This window comes from Neolamprologus brichardi, chromosome 1 (assembly GCF_056152115.1).
Source record: "Neolamprologus brichardi isolate AB-2024 chromosome 1, ASM5615211v1, whole genome shotgun sequence".
NCBI classification, from domain to species: domain Eukaryota; kingdom Metazoa; phylum Chordata; class Actinopteri; order Cichliformes; family Cichlidae; genus Neolamprologus; species Neolamprologus brichardi.
In genome coordinates, this window is record NC_142104.1 from 18,438,336 (window position 1) to 18,459,903 (window position 21,568).

The 21,568-nt window shown below is 39.2% G+C and overlaps 1 protein-coding gene across 1 annotated transcript in view; it reads right to left on the reverse strand.

Annotated features, from left to right (window-relative positions):
* Positions 1-931: 931 nt before the first annotated feature.
* The window catches only part of aldh1a2 (aldehyde dehydrogenase 1 family, member A2), a 29,032-nt gene continuing 8,395 nt past the window's right edge, over positions 932-21,568 (reverse strand). The window contains exons 3-13 of the mRNA XM_006780089.3: positions 20,341-20,481; positions 19,943-20,072; positions 16,121-16,182; positions 15,311-15,439; positions 12,794-12,907; positions 4,845-4,947; positions 4,046-4,230; positions 3,774-3,938; positions 3,298-3,455; positions 2,097-2,171; positions 932-1,865 (exon numbers count right to left, since the gene is read on the reverse strand). Coding sequence (XP_006780152.2) covers positions 1,793-1,865; positions 2,097-2,171; positions 3,298-3,455; positions 3,774-3,938; positions 4,046-4,230; positions 4,845-4,947; positions 12,794-12,907; positions 15,311-15,439; positions 16,121-16,182; positions 19,943-20,072; positions 20,341-20,481 — 1,335 coding nt within the window. The 3' untranslated portion in view covers positions 932-1,792. The remainder of the gene's footprint in view (positions 1,866-2,096; positions 2,172-3,297; positions 3,456-3,773; positions 3,939-4,045; positions 4,231-4,844; positions 4,948-12,793; positions 12,908-15,310; positions 15,440-16,120; positions 16,183-19,942; positions 20,073-20,340; positions 20,482-21,568) is intronic.

The following is a 21,568-nucleotide window of genomic DNA, read 5'->3' on the forward strand; positions in this document are numbered from 1 at the left end:
TCAAATGTTCCACTTCTTTGACATTCCTCAGTTGCTTTCAGAAGTCTAAATTTAGGGACAGATGAAGGCGTAAGGTCACACATGTAAATGTCAGAAGTTGTTATTAAGCAGTTACTTCCTTGTCCCACCCTACTTCCACTTAATAGGACACAACCGTCACTCATGCTGACAAGTGTTCTATTATTTATAGTAAAACAGCAATTCACACAGCAAGAGGATGTGTGTGACACGCTAACGTTATTCTTACTTTTCTTCTTTGGAATTGTGTCAGAGCTATCTACGCAGTTTTGGTGTTCTCATAATAGAAATAAACAGTATTTCCATTCACCTGGTAAACTTAACTTTACCCGCTGCTACCTGCTGCTGCCCCCACCACGACTTTTTTCTTTTACTGGAACACTTTGATACAACTTTAATATTTTGCAGCACTGGCCAACTCAATAAGGAAGGAAGAGGATAAGTAGTGTGTTAAATGTTGTCCCCCACAAAATATGATTAATAACTCCCACAATGACACCTCCACCTCCTCTGTGGTGCAAGTGAAAACTCTAGCGTTTATCACTATGCAAATATTTCCAATTTCATAAGTTTGGAAACGGTTTTTACCTCAGAGTTCAAATGTTCACATCAGACTTGTGTAACTTCCCTGCTGGACCTCGATGGGCTGATTTATACGTCACAAATCATTTTGACTCTGAAATCTAAAACTTTTTTTTTTTTTCCAAACACTGACAAAAATACATCTGAGTGGGTGGAGATTTTGAATTAGTATTCAAAGTATAATAATAATGAGTAATACTATTAGTAGTGTTCAACATGTGGATCAATATAACAAGCTATCTAAGTGTAGATATTTAATGTAATAATTAAATAGTCAGATTTAGCCTGAATTAAAATGTGAGACTTTTTGATTGGCAAAGACTCGAAACACTTTTTCCAAGAAAAAAAGATTTTACTGAAAAACAAACAAAAAACAAAAAAAACAACTATAGTCATTTTATAATTTTATAGCATATGATTGTATAAACATAAAAATAGATGGACATCAATGAAAATCAGTTACATGTATTTTAAAACACATCTACTCCTCTTTTAGCAGGTGAGAGTAAAATGCTTTTAAGAGGTTAAAGTTTTTTCACGTTTACATCAGTCAAAGGTCGACATACAGTGTTAAGTCATATGAGCTAAAATACAAACAAAGACAATTAGAAATCAATCTTAATTCAGAATTAACATTTCATCCATTCGTGTCTGAGGCTGACGACATCAGTGGTTTTGAATGAGCGAACGTGCTCGCACAAATTCTAACAAGACAGTGACACATGAGGTTTTGACGATCACACCGCACAGTACAGAGAAAAACTGTCACCCAGCGGGTTACAAGCTGCTAAAGGGCTGATTGCAAGTGCGGCAACTGAGTCTCTGAGCATCCAGCATCTGGTGGTGAGAATCAGGGTTGTAACGGCTGGGACGGGCGTCGTTATTGGGTCTTGAAGTCAGAGCAGCCTCCCCCATCGTCTTTGTGAGTGCTTTAGTGTAGTTAGTGGAGGAGGTATGGAGTACTGTGGGAGGGGGGGGGGGCAACACAAGTGGCGATACCTGGACTGGAAGCGGCTGAATGTCCACAGAGGGACAGGAGGCAGTGAGTGGGTACAGCCTGGAGTTATCATGGATATAAGTAGCTCTGATGGGTCGTGGTGTGACACCATGGACAGACTGACAAAAGCTTGTCAACAATGAGGAAGACACTACCTCCTCCTCCCTCCCCACTCCCAAAAAAAGTGTGGCTGCCTTAAGAGTTCTTGGCGACCATCTTTATTGTGATGGTCTTCACTTCTGAGTACTCCTTCAAGCCGTTTTCTCCCCTGAAAGAAGAAATAGAAACATTTTGTTTAAACTCAAATGCTGACAGCAACATTGAATTATAGTGTACACACTGCTGGAGGCTCTTGGAGCAGGAATATTTCCTCTTAGATAGAGATTTACATCATGTTAAGCTTTTTTGGAAAGTCGGCTTTCAAAACACTAAGTCAGCAATACTAGTGTTGCAACTAATTTGTGTGTATTCAGCGGGCAGACGACCAAGTCTTACTCACATTTCACGTCCATTGCCAGACATTTTATATCCTCCAAATGGACACTGTGTGCTCAGAGCGTTGAAGCAGTTTATCCTGTGAAATACACAAAGCATTGATCACTCTTGATCAGTTGACTTGCAGTTTACTATAAAAATTTTGCACAACTTTATCCAAAGCGTCATTTGGGAAGACGGATGTAAAATTACATTCTCATCATCACAGCTATTTTTAAAAAAACCCTGAACTCAATAACAATTATTCTTTTGCTGTTTAGCAAACACAGTTAAAAAATGTCAGGTTCTATATCTGTAAACGTAGTGATTACAGCTGCTGTAGCTGCCGCAGAAACAATGCTTTGAAGTAACTCGAAAATATGAAGTAAAATGATTCAATATTTCAGCGATTTTTTTCCTTTTCATCCTTCTGCTGAAAGACTTTGTTCTCGTGCTTCATCACTTATGTCCTTGTTCTTCTCTCGCCAGTTTTTTGAACCACATTCAGCTGATCGCTCTCTGAGTCTTCATACACCCCCTGTACAGTACTCCCCAATTTCTAGATTGTCCTTTTAGTCTCAAACATTCATGCCATTTTAATAGTTGCACTACTTGTGTTTTCTTTTTCCTTTCTGGCTCAGGTTTTTGTATATTTGTGTGCCTCCTCATACATGACTTTTCTCCCCTCTTTTGGAGTCTGTCTCTTTGCCTGAGTTGACCACCTGCTGAGTGAATTTCTCAATGTCTATGATTAAAGTTCTGGATCTTACCTATTACTGATGTCTTGTTATTGGACACATAAATATAATGTTTATAATTAAGGATGGAGCATATAATTTATCCTTTCTTGGTTACAGAATAATTTATGTGGCATTTGTGATGAAAATTGCCCGATGGTGATTAGGTCAACATCAGGGATGAAGGCAGAGTTATTAAAATAGCTAAGCATAACAAGTGACGCAAGATTTCTGGCAGCTATCTATACTATATACAATTTCTACCAATCATAAAATTGAGTTGTCCTGTCCTGGAACATTATTTCTGATATTTTCTCATCATATCTGAGCTTATGGGTGGATAAAAAGGAAGAAAAGCTTTTCTTTGTGGCTTCTGTAATGATTCTAAATCAGCACACTGTTAGTTAAAGCTTCGGGAAAGTGGCTGATATTTCTCACATGAAAAATATTACTGAATGGAGCTGAAGAAGCACGGCAGATAGAGCTTACCAGACAGTGCCAGCCTGCATGGCTGTGGTTATGGTCATGGCTTTGCTGATGTCCTTGGTGAATACAGCAGCAACCAAACCATAATCTGAGTTGTTGGCTCTTTCTATCACTTCATCAATTGTTTTGAACTTCATGATCTGCTGGACTGGCCCAAAAATCTGTAGAAATATGGTAAAAGGTAAGCTAACATCACACATCAAAGAAATGAGAATACACAGACTCACTATGAACTTCAAAATGATTAGTTATTCTTAGGTAAATGCATTTAATTAGGGACTTAATTTATGTATCACCATCCTTTTTGGTACCTTTTTACATTTTTTGACAGCTTTAGTAACTCTTTTTTTCTCCAGGTTAGAGAAACAGGTTATTAACAGCCTCTACATTTATTCGTGAACTGTTTTGCTACCTCTTCTATTGCAGCCCTTAAATCAACTCAAGATGCATTAGTAGTGCTGGAGTCTTTATCACTATACCTCTTCTCTGGCAATGCGCATGTCATCTCTGACGTTAGAGAAGACCGTAGGCTCAATGAAGAACCCTTTCAAGCCCAGAGCTTTGCCTCCACACTCCAGCTTGGCCCCTTCAGTAATGCCGCTCTGGATGAACTCCAGCACACGGCTCTGATGCTCTCGACTGATCTGTGGAGGTGGAGGACAGACTTACTCCCATATGAAACAATGAGCAATATATGAAATTTACAGAGCAAATGATATAAAAAACCGATCACAGCTTCTGTGCTCCTCACCTGTGGTCCCTGCTCAGTCATGGGGTCAAAGGGGCTGCCAACTATCCTCCTCTTTGCTCTCTCCACGCTCCTCCGGATGAACTCGTCATATATGGGCTCCTCCACAAAGATGCGGGAGCCTGCTGTGCAACACTGGCCTGCGTTGAAAAACACACCCTGGTGGGCTTCTTCTACAGCCAGATCCACTGGGGAAATGGAGAGATTTGTGCTGGTTAATAACTAAACAAAAGTAGTATAGAATTATAACCATGAAGCTACTTATTAGGTAAAAAAAAAAGACTTGACTGATCTTTAAAAGTGAAACAACGCACAAATTAAATATCAATAAAGACAGAACAAATTTATCTGTTTATAAAAAGTCATGTGTGCAGTGTTATTGGAGCTATCCCATGCAAATCTGACACCTGACACCTGAGAGACAGGATCCCGCTGTTGTGCACAAAGGGTTAATGGACCCCTGTGATTTATGGGTCTCGGCCGAGTCGGGGTCCATTCCCTTGATTTACAGGCCCTAGTGTGCCCCTCTCACGGCTGCTGAAAGCATTTGAGACGCTCGGCAACCCCAGTTTGGTGAGACACTTAGAGTTTATATGAAACCCATCCATCCAGAGGTTTTCATAGCACTGCTAAGCCCCGAACATTTTAAGGTTCTCAGTAAGGGTGAGAGCTGTGAGTGCTTTTCTAAGAATATGACACACAGCTACAAAAAAAGCTGATTGTGACAGACAGACATTGGGCGGGAGGGGGTCAGGTAAATGAAGTAACAAATAAAACTCTACTTTAACAAAACAAAACTTACAATCAGCATCTGCAAATATTATGTTGGGATTCTTTCCTCCCAGCTCCAGCGTCACTCTCTTTAGGTTACTCTTCCCAGCTGCCTCTTGGATCAGCTTGCCAACCTAACAGAGGAAACAGATCAGAGGTTTATTCGTGGCGATGCAAGGCTCACAGCCAGATCACTAAATCAGCTGGAACCATTAAATATCTTAAAGAGGCTGGTTAGCTCCAAACAAGGAATATACTGGTAGGCCAGCTGAAACATGAGTTCTGCAAACACACAGAAAGAATATCTGTTACAGGCTTTTGGCGACAGCGAGAGGAAAACAAAATGATGTTTCTGCCGGGAAGAGTATTTGATATGTGCCGTAGGACAGGAAGAGGCAACCACAAGGTGTGTGGGTGGTGTACTGTGATATAACACCGAGACGGGATATTCGGTATGAGTCGGGCCTGGTGTGACGATATGAAAGACGGCAAGGGATTTGTGGTGTTTTATCTCATCCTTCTATTGCCCTAATTTCCACTTTACTCCTTATTAGGAGCGATGATATCAGATGACCTAAATGAAGAATAATAAATTACAGATTGAGGAATAACATTCCTTGATAAAGATCTATTGCTCAAGAGAATCATGTGTAAAATTCATCCTGGGGGAGAACGTTTTAGTTTTATTTAGTACAAATCATTAAATCTTTGAAAATGTTTTGAATACAAGCCATGAATATTTTTTTACTTGAACCTTGTTTTTCTCTGTAATACATCATTAAATAACATCCACACTTCTTTTTGCTACATTACAGGCTATGCATAGTAAGATATTTTAGAAGCAGACCAAGCAATACCCTTGTACCTCCACCAATCACCAGTAAGCCAGTCAGGGAAAAGATATTTTTCTCTGGTGACTGGAGATTTAGTGAAACTTGATACCAAACCAGAGATGCTGCTAAAGTATAGCCAGTATAAATAATCATGCACGCAACTTCCCAAATACAGAAGAGCTTAAGACCTGCATTTAATCTGAAGGCCACCAGAAGGCGATGAGGTTTTTGGAGGCACATGACCATTACCCACATAACATTAATATATTCTCTGTTTGGATGTGTAGTAAGCTTGGTGGCAATGTAGGATCGCTTGAATAAGGCATTAGTCTCATAGACCAAGAAACTAGTCTGCAAACATCTGAGAACCACTGGTCATGAGGAAAAAATTTGTATTCCCTGACTGCTTAGGAGTGGTTGGATACTGATGGCAGTCACTGGGAGATGACCGATAAAATCCCAGTAATGCAGGCCTACATGCTCCCTAGCAAAAATATGTATTCTACAACTAGTTAGCAAAAACCTCCTTGTGATTGCTTTGGCTGTTAGCATTTTGCTGCAGTTGTAGTTTAAAAGAAAGCATTGTACTTGCATATAAACATTGTCCAGCTACTCTCTGAGCTAATACTGAAACTGTGAAAAGTATGACACAAACCGGAAAAAGAGATGCTTAAATTTGTGTCTTAGCATTGCAGCCAACCTTGTTAAAAAAGCTCAAATTTATTTTTCTAGTTTATAATTTTTAGTTTATGACACAATTTTTTAAGTTTTACTAGTGCTTGGCTAGTGGTCAAAGATATTTTGAAGACAAACACGATAAAGCACAGGCAACACACTACTGCATTCCTAGCAGATTGCCACTAGCGCTGCTAGCAGATTGTTAGTGTTGCTGGTAGATTGCCACTAGAAGATTGCAATCACTCAGAGGTTTTTGTTGCATACTGAGTAGTATGGTTCTCAGTGTGATTATTTGTCCAGGTTTGTTCTCCACTTTGGTGATTGAAATTTTTGTATTTTATGGGCCTCTGCTTGTTAACTGCTCGCCTAGCGGTAGTGTTGCTAAAACTGCTAAAAGTGCGACACCAACCAGGAACAAAGACCATCAAAGTAAAAGTTGAGCACTTTTTGAAATCTTCTGGTTCCAGTGGTAAGGTACAACTTTTACTTTGAAGGTGAGTGTTTTGTCTTCCCAGTTGGCATTGCATTTTTCCCAGTTTTACTACCACTTGGAGAGCAGTTGGTAAGAGTTTTTGTTGCAGCCTCCAGCAACCACCGTCAACCACTCAGGGAATCCAAATAAGATTTCAGGTACCAAACAGGCGACATCACTGTAGTAACGCCCACTCATCATAACATCTATGAGCTTATGAGCAGGAGAAACTAGCTTGAGCTAAAGGCAACAGAACTTTGTGCTAATTTGAGATTAAAGTTATGGCACATTTATTTGTTTAGACACTTTTTAAAATTCAAAGGAAACTCAACGTGTTTTAAATGAGACAAAAACAAACATATAATGAGGGAACTTAAAAAAAATAAACATGACATTTAAATGAATAATTAAATTGGTAAAATAATAAATACATGGTGGGATTCATCACTTTTGGACAGAGCCAGGCTGACTGTGCACCTCTGGTTACAGCCTTTAATCTAAACCTGCTGCTTTAAGACTAATAAAGGCAGTTGCAGTAATACGTACTCGACATGAAAAGATACAGGTTAAAACTGCCGGACGCTATTTGACCCCCTTGCCAATTTAGGTAAAGATGATTTTAGGATGTGAGAATGAGTCACCAGTTTTTATCAATATTTTTCACTGTTCTGACACGTTGCAATAACTGGACTGATAACAAGCCTGGAAAATCCCATACACCACCCTCACAACCCTACACCCTAAACAAGTATTCATCTTCCTGTTACTCATACTGTGTCTTTTATAGATAAAGAAGAAGAAAAAACCCTTAGTGTCCAAGTCCCCCCCCACTTCTTCAAACCACCCCTAAGAAAAACATCTTCAAACATGTTAAAGACTCATTCTCTTGCTCTTTTCTTCTTCGCTCTACTTCCCATTATATACTGAAAGACTAAGATCAGAACAGCTGGGCTGCGGCTGGTACCGAAGCTGCCTAAATACAACACAAAACTTGGCTCGGTTTCATTTTTCTGATGTGTTTTGTCTGTCTTTGATCAGAAACACAAAGTGGCTGACTAAGGGGAGTTTAGCATGTGTTTATTCAAGGGTAAAGGAAACACGCTGGGCTGCTAGACTCCTCCGCCACATGTGAGTCAGTGAGAGATGAGCTGAGCTCCTAAAATCCACCTGTAGCTACTCCAGCACCTTCAATCCTGTCTGAGGAGATGATGTGCTTGCTAGGATCCCACCATTGCTACTACAGTGCAGTGACTCACTGTCTGGGCATCAGTAGTCTCTGACGGTGCTGGCTCTTTTCTCAGTAATTGACTCCAGTTCACAAGAAATAACAGGAAAACTAGTAAAAAAGAACCAAAAACAACAAGAAACCCCCCAAACTGGACCACTTATAAAGGAAATGTTCAATTGGGATGAGATGTTAAACAAAGATGTTTATAATACAAGTTAAACAAAATGCCACAGGATAGATAATTTGTAAATAGATAAATACATGATTATGGTTTAATCATAACTAGATCAATATTCGGAATTATACAGTAACTAATATAGACCGATGGCAGCTGCTAACAGTTTTTACCGTGGCTTATTCTAACAGAGTTTGGTGATCCTAATGAGGTTGGAGAGTACAGAACATATTTTGTTATATTTTAGTTTGTGCTTGAATTTGAATGTTTACAGAAAATATTTTAAAGATTGAAGACACTGTAGACATTGAACAGACATCCTACACACACAAATAAGTAAGCTAAGAACACAAAGGAGGCTGTGTCCACAATAGTGCATTTTTGTTCTGAACTTTTATTTTATTTGCCTAGAAAAGGTCAAATCATGTGACGATACATGTACGACTCAGGGAAGGACACATAGTTACTGTTATCAGCCAATCAGAAGCCTTGGAATGAATTAAGACAATGCTATTAAAAAAACACCCCAAAAACCCAAACTGCAGTTCCTCTAGTGGCCACTTGAGGCTGGCTTCAAAAGGGAGTGAGTCTCATTAGACTTCCATGATAAAATGGCCATCTACAGCATTACAAAGCGCGTTTAGCTTGACATAAAAATGTCCCTGTGCTTTACAGATAGCCATTGAGATCAACTATAAGTAGAATGATTTATTTTTTTAATAACTGATCTACCTGCATAACTGAGTTAGGGGTGTGGCCTTATTAATTAACAGACAGCATTTCCAACACATTTAGCTGGAGCTGACTAGCATCTACGAGGCCTCACTTTTGTTACTTCCAGCCATTAGACTGGGCCGGTATTGCTGTAGGTGAATTTTTAATTGATTATCTGACTAACATTAGGGCTTGATGTGTGGGACAAATCATCCCAGAAGTTATGTGCTTTGGTGAGTGAAGTTCTAGTGTTTTATTAGTTCACTACTTGGGTTGCTTATTCACAAGACATCACAAAAGCGGATAAATCAATAAGTTTGATTTGCCAGATTTTTATGCCAGATGCCCTTCCTGACACAACCCTCCTAGGGATTTGTGACCCTTGATCATTTGACATGTGTTAACCAATACAGTATGAACACTATGCTAGTAAATTGCCTTAACATGCTTTGCTGATATGTGCTTCTGTGTTTTGCACTCGAGTTCATGGATAGGTGATAAATTAGCACGCCACTTGTTTATTCATATAAAGTAACTTCTTCCTCCCAAAATCCAACATGGCAACAGCCAAAATGCTAACAGAGTCCACAATACAATTTCTGAATGTGGGCACATCCATGCTTTATACAGTCTCTGATCAAGAACTACTCATGGGTGTCTGATCGTTTCTAATATCCGTGTGGTCTAGTCTCCAAAATGTAGCTAATGCAGTGTTGCTGAAAGCTGCTAGATGCTGGCTCCAAAATAAATGTGTCTCCTGCTTCAAAATGGATCAGTTTTTTCCTGCAAAAACTAGATCACATTAGTTTTTGATGATTTCAGCTGTACAATCTAATGTGTGTGCCATTGGTCATTTTATAAATTACTGCTCTGTTACTAAGACTGGTAGCTAACGGAAGGCTGTAACGCCCGCCAGGAGGCATTGATTTACAGCTGGCTGACAGCTGTTTCAGAGTTTCTATTTAAAGAGTAAACTTTTTTTTCTCCAGACGCACACTTCTACCACTCTGTTTGTATTTAAGGAGACTTTGATATGATGCAGTCATGCATTATTTTGGTAATGCTTATCTTTAACACATTGTAGTTAATGTAACTAATACCAGCATGGGCTAGCCCAAGGTCCTGGCTCCACACAGACAAACTCTGCAATGCTGTGGCCATTTTTAGGAACAATATGGTCTACAGCTGTGGTTTGAGCTTAATGCTTATGTCAGCATGGACACACACACACACACACACACACACACACACACAAACACACAATATGATATTAACATGCTTAGTTGGGTTGGGCAATATGTAAATATTTTCCAACGGCCTGCCGTCAGTCCTACGACAAGCAGCTGATGATATATTTGTTAAGGGTTGTCTGTGCAGCGAGTGCAGGGAGCAGGGCAAAAGACTCCTGACACCATTTCAGCAAATGGAAGCATTTGTTTGTGAAAAGATTAAAAAATCACTATTTTGGGAATATTTTGGTTTTAAAATGGAAGGAGGGAGTGATGCCTCCACTTTGCAGCCTATAAATGAACAGAGGTAAAGATTACAAAAAGGCTAATAAATGAATAATGTCATTTATGAGACTTTTCAGTACTAATCGATTGGACAGCAACCACTACCTGCAATTACGTAGACAATAAATTTACTGGAATTTTCAAGAGGACAGACATAAATCACACAACATAATAATAATAATTATTATAATAATAACAATGAACCCCACAACCAACTGCATAACCTCAAACTTTAGCAGATATAACTTTAGCCAACAGTTCTTAATATATCTGAAGCTGAATTGTTCTCCTGCCCAGATGCTAATGTGGATTTTTAAACTGAGACATACATGTGTGTATCAAATTCAGTAAGTTATCCAGATATTTAAAAAAATAAACAAATAAAAAGAAAAAAACCCAGCATATCACCAAAGTCATTTAAAACTGTTTTGGGGAAATTTCAGTGGTGAAGCAACAGACTGGTCAACTCTCACAGCTGTTCCTCGAGTCCATTAGCGTCACTTAAAATCTGCCTCATCGACATCCAGGATCTTTGAAATACAAACAACGGCGTACACTAACAATGCTCGCTCCCTGTGACATTCACTTTTACATTTTACAGGAATATGTCTACTCATGTGCCACTTAATTAGGTACACTGCTTCAACTGCTCCTTGCTCATACTGAGCATCAGAATGGGGAAGAAATGTAATTTAAGCGGCTTTGAATGTCGTATGGTTGTTGGTGCCAGGCTGGTGTGACTATTTCAGAAACTGCTGATCTACTGGGATTTTCCCACACAGCCATCTATTTTACAGAGAATAATCTGAAAAAGAGAAGATATCCAGTGAGTGGGAGTTCTCTGGGTGAAAATAAGTTCAGAGTGGAATGGCCAGAATGCCAGCGCAGAAGAGCATCGCTGAAGCGCACAACACGCAGATGGGCTTCAGCCACACCGGGTGGCACTCCTGTCGGCTAACAGCAGTTAAAAACAGGAAGGCTACAATTTGCATGGGCTCACAATAGAAGAATGGAACATTTTTCCCTGGTCTGATGATTCTTAATTTCCGCTGCTAGACTAGCAAAGTAGGGTTTGAATTTGGTGTAAACAACGTGAAAGCATGGATCCATCCATGCTTATATCAACTGTTCACGCTGCTGCTGGTGGGGGATATTTTCTTGGCATGCTTAGAGCTCCTTAGTACCAGCTAAACATTGTTTCAACATCACAGCCCACCTGAGTGTTGTTGCTGATCCCTCTGTGACTACAGTGTACATATCGTCACATGATAAAATGCCATGTCACAAAGCTCAAATCATTTCAAACTGACTACTTGAACATGACAATGAGTTCACTGTACTCAAACACCCTTCACCGTCAGCAGATCTCAATCCAGTACAGCACCTTTGGGATGTGGTGGAACGGGAGATTTGCATCATGGACGTGAAGCTGACAAATCTGCAGCAACTGTGTGATGCTATCATCACATCAACAAAACCCTAAATCTCTGAGGAATGTTACCAACACCTTGTAGAACCTATGCCATGACGGATTAAGGCAACTCTGAAGGCAAAAAAGGTCCAGCGAGCGTATGTCTCATTGTTCCAGTGGGTTTTGCTTTCATTGCTTTTATCTGTGACATCTGTACCTGTATGGGCTTATCAGGGACTGCTCCAATTACACATACTGTACACATGGCGCCTCTAACACAATGCAGGAGTCAAAACAAATATTACATAAGGCCGTGTTACTTGCTAAAGATAGGTGTAAATTACAGGATGGTCACATAAAAATATCACTGCAACATTGGGACTACTGTAAATGGTTTTAACATAGGCGTTAGTCAACGTGGAAATGACAGATGTTTATAAATGATCTGTAGAAAGGGATCTGCCGTCACTCTGGCTGTTCTCTCTGACTCCAGGAATCTGTTCAGACCACAACGCTCAACACCTAACATGGTATGTCCTTTGTCTTCCCATTAACTGCTTCACTGTTCTCAAGAGCTGTAAGGGTATATCCTGATGGTGAGTTAAATGAAAAGCGGTGTGGAGGTGCATTAATACCTCAAAGACAGCTGAGGGAAAACAGACGAGAGGCAGTGTTTTCAGAGAGACCTGTTTGTATACTCTCGACAGCGCAAATATGTGCATGTGTGTGCGATAAAATCAGAGCCCTGTCATGAGGAGTAATGACAGGGTGCACGGCTTATGTAAGACCCCATTTGTTTGTCATTTAAACTTCAATACAGGCACACAACATCCCCTAATTACCCAGCCTGCTCTTATGCTCTGCACATGTTGGTCACTGTGTCAACTGTGTTCAGTGACAAAAGCTAGCAGTAGGCAGATGCTGATCTGAGCCGTTCCACTAGAGAGAAAAGTACCTCGGTTGATCCTGTGAAAGCCACTTTGTCTATGCCCATGTGTGAAGCAATTGCAGCTCCTGCTGTTGGCCCGAATCCTGGCAAAATATTGATGACTCCCGGTGGAAAGCCGGCCTGTCAAAACAATATGAGAGGAAACAAGCTTTAGCGGAGATGACAGCCGAGCCAAGCAAAACCACAGGCAGTGTGGGGGAATCCGGACCCAACCCAACCTCCCTACAAGCAGAGAGCAGGGAGAACATCAAAAAGGCAACAGACAGATAGTCTCCAAGAAGAGGCGAGGCCGGAGAGGACAGGGGAAAAATAGAGAGGATGTAGACACTTAAATTTGTCCATTATTTGGCTTCAATACATTGCCATGTCAGGCTGTGTTGTTGAACTTACTCATGTGTTTATCCTTATTGTACACAGCTGCACTCACTACAAAGAGCTCTGGTTTGGAATTTACTCGAGATTTATATCAGCGTGTTTAAGATGTTCAGATTTTATTTTATTATTTTGTGGAGTTTTCGGCACTATTGCCAGGAAAAACTGAATAAAGAAAAAAGAAAGTTGACACCAGAGCATCCCTGAATTAATTTTTCTAAAGCATTTTTATGTTGACTGTCACATCCATACTTAACATATGAAACTATGTGATTATATAACATTTGTTCTTGTTATCTCTCTGAATTAATATAAATTTAATTCATAATAATAAACTGATATCAAATTTAGAAATAAAAACTTAAAATAACTTTCCTTATTAATCATTTAGCATTTTAGCTAGTGTGTGCATCATTAGGCGCTCATCACTCTTCGTGCTATCGTTAAGGTGGGATTATTCAATGTGGTATGATGATGCTGTACTTATTACTGCTAAAATACTGACTGTATTATTCTCAAAGGTTGCCATCTTAGCAGAAGGTTTGGGAGTACATTTTTTAAGTCTGTACGAGGGAATGCTAATGCTAAATAGCAACCTAGCAGCAGGTGATTTTTAGCAGACCTTGCCATTATGGGTGTTTTTTCTTGTCTATGTATTAATGTTTAAATATTGTTAATAATGTTCCCCGTGGAAGAATTTAGTATGAGTGGTTATATGTTAAGTTAAGCTGTAAATGCCTACCTAAATGGCACAGCTAGCTTGCTAACCACCGTGAAATGCTTCAGTAGCCATTTCTGCTAAGTACATAACCTAATTATCATGAGACAGCAGTACTGTATATACTTCATATACTGTATATATATATATATATATATATATATATGTGTGTGTGTATATATATATATATATATATATATATATATATATATATATATACCACATCCATACTTGCTGAAGGATGTGAGACACATTGTTAATGCTGCTCGAGTACTGCTCATGTGTTTTATATATATATTAGTTTCTGACACCTACACATTACAAATACAGGAGCTGCTTAGCCATGGAAACCCATGCCACGAAGCTCCTGGCACAAAGTTTTTGTGCTGATGTTAAAGCAACAGGAGGTTTTGCTGTTTGTAATTTGACATTCAGGGACTATTTTTCTCTATAACTTTATGTGGTCTTTGATTTCATGGCTGAGTTGCTGTTCTTAGTAAAGCCTCCCGCTTTGCAGTAATTCCCCTTTCAGTTGATCGTGTAATATCTAGGAGGGTAGAAGTTTCACAAACTGACTTGTTGCAAAGGTGGCATCCTATTACAGTAAAACGTTCAAATTTAGTGAGTTCTTTAGAACGACCCAGTCTTACAAATGTGTGTGCAGGCAGTAGATGAAAACACTGGAATTCAAAGATTAATAGGTTTGACCCAGTACTTTTGTCCATACAGTGAATAATGAATTGAGTTGAATTAGCTGTATTAATATTAATATTTGGATTTTATTTTGACTAAACTACCAGAGGTAGTAAACTAGAGACACTAGATGTGTGTTTAGTTCTGCATCAGATAATTATTTTGTATTTCTGACACTTAATTATGTGACAGAGACCAACATGAAGGTTTTTAAATGCAGCGTGAAAGCTCAGCAAAAATAGATATTCACAATATTAATCTCATTATTACTGTTTCTGCAGCATTTCCCACCAGACAGATGCTAATTCTGAGCTTTTTTTTTTCATTAAAATAAAGAAAGATTTTAAATGTTTCATTTTTATCATCCTAAACAAATTTTATTGTTGTATTAAGAGACTAAAATCTGTATGTTTTAGACCATTAAAAAGTTCATTTGCATAATTGAGGCAAACTAACCATTTCATTTTGGCTCTATATTGGCTGGAGATAACCTAAAGGCCAAGTCCTACTTCACTGACTCTGAGATGATGCACCAAATCGATGTGACATCTGTTTTTTATCGCCTTTTGGTTACATTAACATTGAACTGTCTAAATAAAGTGTTGGCCAAAGTCAAAGTGAACACTGTGTCCTTGGCAAAATAAAACCTATAAGTGATTCTGTTTCAGTTCGTTCAGCACTCATGCTTGAAACTGTGCACGCGAAATGTTTGCCGTTGTCATAGGGACTCTGTCATTTACCTCCTTGATTAGAGCTGCCATGTAGAGGCAGGTGAGCGGCGTCTCCTCAGCAGGTTTCAGGACGACAGTGTTTCCACATGCGAGCGCTGGGCCCAGCTTCCATGCTGTCATCATCAGAGGGAAGTTCCACTGTGTACAACACACACACGCACGCACACAGACACACACACACAAACACCGGAAAAAGACATCATGCATCTGACACACTGGGTGGTCACAAGTCAAGTTCAATAACTCATCGCTCTTAAGTCACTCACTCTCATTTTCATTCTGTCTAAACATAGTCAAGTGAGAAAATGTTCTCGGCACTTGTACAGTATTTTCTCTTCCCACAGTATTCTGAGAAAGTCGGGAAATTGCAACACATGTGCAATAGACCCGTATCACTGTTCAACACACAGGCCTGTGTTATTTCTGCTTTGCACAGGAGCCCATGGGGCTCAACACAGAACCACACGCTTTCTGCACTCTTGCACAATCAACAGTGTCTCTTTCTCCTTGATCTTTTCCTCCTTTCTCATCATTCTTCTTTCCTCAAACACACTCTGTTAAATCCCTTAGCTCATTCTTCTGCTTCTCACTTCTTGTTCCCTTTTCCTCAAAGCCACCGGCACACTGGGGGTGGGGTGGGGTTTGGAGTGGTTGCGGGGGATTACCGGTAAGATTTAAAAACTGTAGCTGACAGGGAATTACTGGAAAATTCTGAATGTAATTCAGTACTTTTAGACGCAGCTAACTCCATCTTTTTTATTTTTTCTTCACACTTCCCTGTCATGTTTGCATGTCACTTTTCAGAAAAGTTATACTCACAGGGACAATTTGTCCACAAACTCCAATAGGCTCATATCTGGTAAATGTCAGATACTCTCCATCTGTAGAGGAACACACATGAGCAAAGAGAGAACTGGGTTATTTATTCCTAGCTTTAACACTTTAACAAAAAAGCACTTAATAGGAAATACTAAAAAATCCCTCTAAACACATGAAAAACGTCACCACCTGACTCCCCTGGTGTTGTTGACTCGACATGTTAATTTGCAAATGAATCCACATGCAGCATTCCTTGTTGCTTTACCCTGGTGAGAGATTACGTTTCCTCCAGCAGCACAGGCATGTGTGTAACTGTTTTAGGTCATAGAGATGGGTGTTATGCTGGAAAGGTTTGCTCATTCCTCTTGCATTACTTGAGTAAAAAGGAGGTACTTGCTGAGGGTGTGCCATGCTTGTTCATTTTTCAGAAAAACAATTCATATTGAGAAATGTGTGTATAAATTTGTTACCACAGTGGTCAGCTGATGATTGCTTAATGTTGCACTTGGACTGGAAGGATCAGTGGGGGGATGACAAGTCAAACAATCACGTTGACAACAGATACAAAACTGCAGTAAGATTCCCATATTTCAACGTTTTCTTTTTTTTGTCCGTGTATTCCAGTGTGGATCTTGCAAAACTGCTATTGTTTGTGGAATGAATCTATAAACCCAGTAGGCATGACATTTTCTGGAGGAACTCGAGTATCTGAAGCCTTGTTTGAAAGAATGACGCCTGCACATGAATTATATTTCAATTTGGCACAGGCGGTGTAAATGATACCAAACTGTACTGCCAAAGGTGCTGCACATAATGACACTCCCCATTCATTTCACGCCGTCTCTGATATAAATTTAACACCACAGTATCAGCATAACAGGCAAGACAAATAGCTGCAGAGGAGCTGCTCATGGTAGCTGTGTTGTGCCTCCTTCCAACAGGTGAACAAACATGATTACTTACATCATACAGGCTACAGGAATACCCTTATTTATTTACTCTGAAAGCCTACAAGTGGAATAAAGCTTAGACCAAAGCCCTGGGAAAACGCTCGCCGTGGTTGGTTTGGCAGCAGCGTACAAGAGAAGCTTTGAGAGGGACAATACAGCGGTATCAGGATGTTTTCCATGTCCTCTCAGTCTCTCTCATTCTTTTTTTTCTTCCTTTTAAAACACACAGCCAACTTTCTTCTCTTCCACCCTCAGATTCAGCTGCTTTAGAGGGGCAACACTGGCAGCTGGCTCTACTGTGTTTAGATTGATTACCAATTTGTTACCTTCACCCACTGAATGTAAGCTTAGCTTTCTGCAAAACTCTGAACACAATGAAATAAAAAGAGTGTTTTGTTTTACTAAAAAATTTAATAAATGGTGATGTCAAATAGAGATGCCCCCCCCCCCCCCCCCAAAAAAAAGATTTAAATTTCCTGTACTTGTAAAAAGCCTTGTAGTAAAATATTGCAAGAATTTATGCAACAATCCTAGTCAAAGGTCTCTAAAGTAGCTTAAAAGCAAAAACCATTATATTAATTTCAAAATTATATTTTAGTATTATATAAATTAATGTTGCACAACTTAAATGCCTATATTAATTGTCAGTCTCATGCTCCTCTTACAGGGTCCCTATATTGTCCACATGCTTTTGAGTCAGCGTAGGAAAAGATTAACAGAGGCTACAAAGATTTTTTTAATTTTATTGTTCTGAGTGTTTTAAAATTATGTTTATAGCCGCTTGTTGTATATAATAAATACCGATTTTAGTACCTATGTACAGTGGAAGCGTCATGGTATTAATACGTTTAAGGATCTCTATAAAGATGGCACTTTCTTAACTTTAGACCTGTGTTCAGAAACAAATCTTCCGGCTACCAATCTATTCCATTATTTTCAGGCACGGCATTGCACTTCTGCTCTCTTCCCCTCCAACCCTCTTCTTCCAAATGTCCAACCGTGGGAGGAATTCTTATCCCTTAAACCCAATAAGAAGTCAATTATATCTTTAATATATAAACAACTTATGGATTTAAATGTCCATTCAGTTGTTAAAATTAGGAGGGCTTGGGAGCGGGAGTTAGGAGTAATTTTTTCGGATCAGCAATGGGAGAAAGCAGTATCCAATGTCCGTTATAGTACGTCCTGTGCCAGGTTACAACTTATCCAGTTCAAGGTATTGTACAGACTATTCAAAGTCTCGTCTTTCTGAGATTTACCCACAAGTGATGGATCAGTGTGAGAGATGTCATGCCACCCCATGTGACCTAGGTCATATGTTCTTTCTGTGCCCAAGACTCCATGGCTTCTGGAGTCAGTATTCAGTTATTCTTTCCAAGGCTCTTGGGACCCAAATCTGCATGGACCCTTTTCTAGCTGTTTTTGGGCTTCCAGTCAACACTGGTCTAACCGACCCTACACACTTCAAAATATTAGCCTTTACATCACCTTTGGCTAGACGTTGCATCTTACTCCTTTGGAAATCTTCAAAGCCACCTTCAGTTTCTTTTTGGTTTAGAGATGTGATGTAATTTCTTAAATTGCAAAAGATAGGCCTTATTGCGAAGGGCAAATACAGAGAATTTTATCGTATCTGGGGCCCCCTCGCAAACTAGTGTAAGTCATTAAACGTTCTGATTAATATCATTTGTGTGTGTGTGTGTGTGTGTGTGAGGGGAACAGATTGTATTGTCATTGTAAACTAATATACATTTGTCTCTCAATAAAAATATTTATTAAAAAATAAACACTGATTTGCTGCATTTGTTATCAGGCACTGGTTGTAAATTATATAATAACTTACTAATCTAGGTCACTTTATGTGGAACACAGTCAATATAATATTATATCCCAAATTCAATTAGCACATGTAACAATAATAAAAGTAAAGTTGATCAACAGACTTTTTTCAGACTTTTTCTTCACTTTCTAAGTTCTTCTGCTGACTTCAAAGAGCGATCGTATGGATTTTCCAGGTCAGGGAACTATTTTTTTATTTTGTTTTATTTTAATTTCATTTTCCTGACACCCCAGTAATTAACAATAACAATAAAAACCTTTTACTGACACCAAAAGGGTCTCAGAATAAAACGCCTGCTAAAGCTCTCAGTAGAGTTAGTGGAGAATTTAAAGCTACTTTCAGCTGCTCACTTCTCACAACAAACAGCTAACTATTGTCTAAGAGGTTTGACACATTAAATCTGAATGACAGACTGTGTAAAAAAAATGTGCACAGTGTAACATCAACAATTGTTTGAGGAATTCTGTATTGAAACTTCAAGCTGATGCAAAGAGCGAGCGGTTAAGAAACCGGAGACGTGTTGCGTTTATATTGAAGTGATTTATCAACTACAGGTTGCCACGCCCTAAGGCATAACTTTCATTATCATAGATGTTTCTCTAAATGGGAACTAAAAATGACAAAATAAACATCACGTTGCAATCTTTAAGCGTTTAACTGGTTTATTAATCAAGGAAAGTGTTTACTGAGGTCAAAGAGCAGATCAGAAAGAAAGTGATCTTTCTCATACACTTCTATACAATCAGTCTTCTTTTTGCAACCAGAGGAGTCGCCCCCTGCTGGCCATTAGAAGAAAGAATTAGATTTAAAGATCTTCCACACATGCTTCAGTTTTTAAATCCTGACTCATCATATATGTTAAGTTTGCAATTTCAGTTGAGTGTTGTTGTTTTTTTTGTTTGTTTTTTGGTACCAAAAAGTCAGAGGAACAAACACAAAAACACAAAGCTGGCTCTTTCTTTAATACCATCTGACTAATCTTTTCTTTAACTGCTGGTACCCTTCATCTCTCTCAGTCCAAACGGCTCTTACCCATTGGAATGGAAGTACCATGGATCTTGTCGGCATATCCAGCAAAGTATCTCAGTGTCTTTATGGTTCCTTGGAGGTCCACAAACAGAGTGGGCAGGAAAGGCTTTCCACTGTCCAGTGACTCAATAGTCTGAAGAGAGACGAGGGACAAATATGTGATATAACCTTGTGATCTTCACATATTTCCATACTGTTTTCTATCTTTTACACGCACCCACGGGTGAAATGTGACACTAAGATAACACTTAACTACAAATACGGCAGTAAAATGCTCGCTTTAGGACATTTGCATGTATTTGTACTATCAAGCACAAAAGCAACTGTAGATCCTTCTTTCCAAAAGGCATAAAATGCATTTAATAACATGGGAGGAAAAATAAGAGCATTTGTCCACTTACTGCTAGGTAGACACTGTCCCTCTCCACCAGGTCAGCCAGTTTGGACAGCAGTCGACCCCTCTCTGAAGCATCCATCCTTCGCCACACAGAGCCCAAAGAAAAGGCCAGGCGAGCTGCCTGCACAGCTTTATCAACGTCAGCCTACAGGGGAAAAAAAACATGTCACTTCATTATCTGTCTCTGCATTTTAGCAGGCCTACATCTGACATAGAAGTGTATATGCTGAATGCTGAAGATGATTTGTCTCATATTGTGCGTTTGCTTTTCTTTAATATTTCAGATCCAGCTATTTCACTCATGTATGACGGCTAAAGACACTATAGCTATGCCTGTTTAAGCATGCAACGCATGTACCAAAGGATAGCGTCCTTACTGCAGGAGCCAGAGTTGGAGTTCATTACAGACCATTTCCTGCATGTTTTCACTCTCTCCCCACTTTCCTACTTTCTGCACTGCCCTATCCAATAAAAAGATGGTTAACCTTTTACAGGGCACTCACTAAGATACACAGAAAGTCTCAACTTTAACCCTAAAGTGTGACTTTTTTTCATGATGCAAATGAAGTGATATGTTTCCTGATTATGGGTAAAAAAAACCCCACTTTCACTGTTAGACTCTCCAGCGCTGAAACCTAAGTACAGAGAAATTCATTCTTCTTTTTACTGTACTACATGTATTTAAGGTAGCTCCATTATGCTTTTCAAATATATATACTGTTACATGATCACTTTAAACATGGCTTAAGTTTCAGAAAATTAGGTCATCATGTATAAAAGTAATCCCTGTGAGCCAGAAACTCCAGACCTCACTGCATGCTCAGTTTACACCAGCTTTTTTTTTTTTTTTTTTTAACTCTTGGCTCTGTGTGATGAGAAAGAGAGAGAGGGGGGATCCTAATGTTTTCATCTCAAAGTACTGTACTGTGAGTACAGAGGCCACGCCCACCTGCTGGCAGCTGTTCAAACCCGCTGTTTGTGAGAGGCAGCCAATCAAAAGAAAACTGACTTTAAGTGGGAGGGGCTAAACTGATGAACTAAGGGAATGGACCAAGGCCAAGTATATGATTAATAAAGATAACACTGAACTATGAATAATTTAAAGCTACTCTTTTAAAGCCCAAGAATAAAAATATGGAGCAAATGAATTAAGAAAAACTTTAAGAATAATTTGTTATTTCTAGCTGCATTTGTGTTTGCACAACATGTGAATGTATCTGCTGAACATCAAG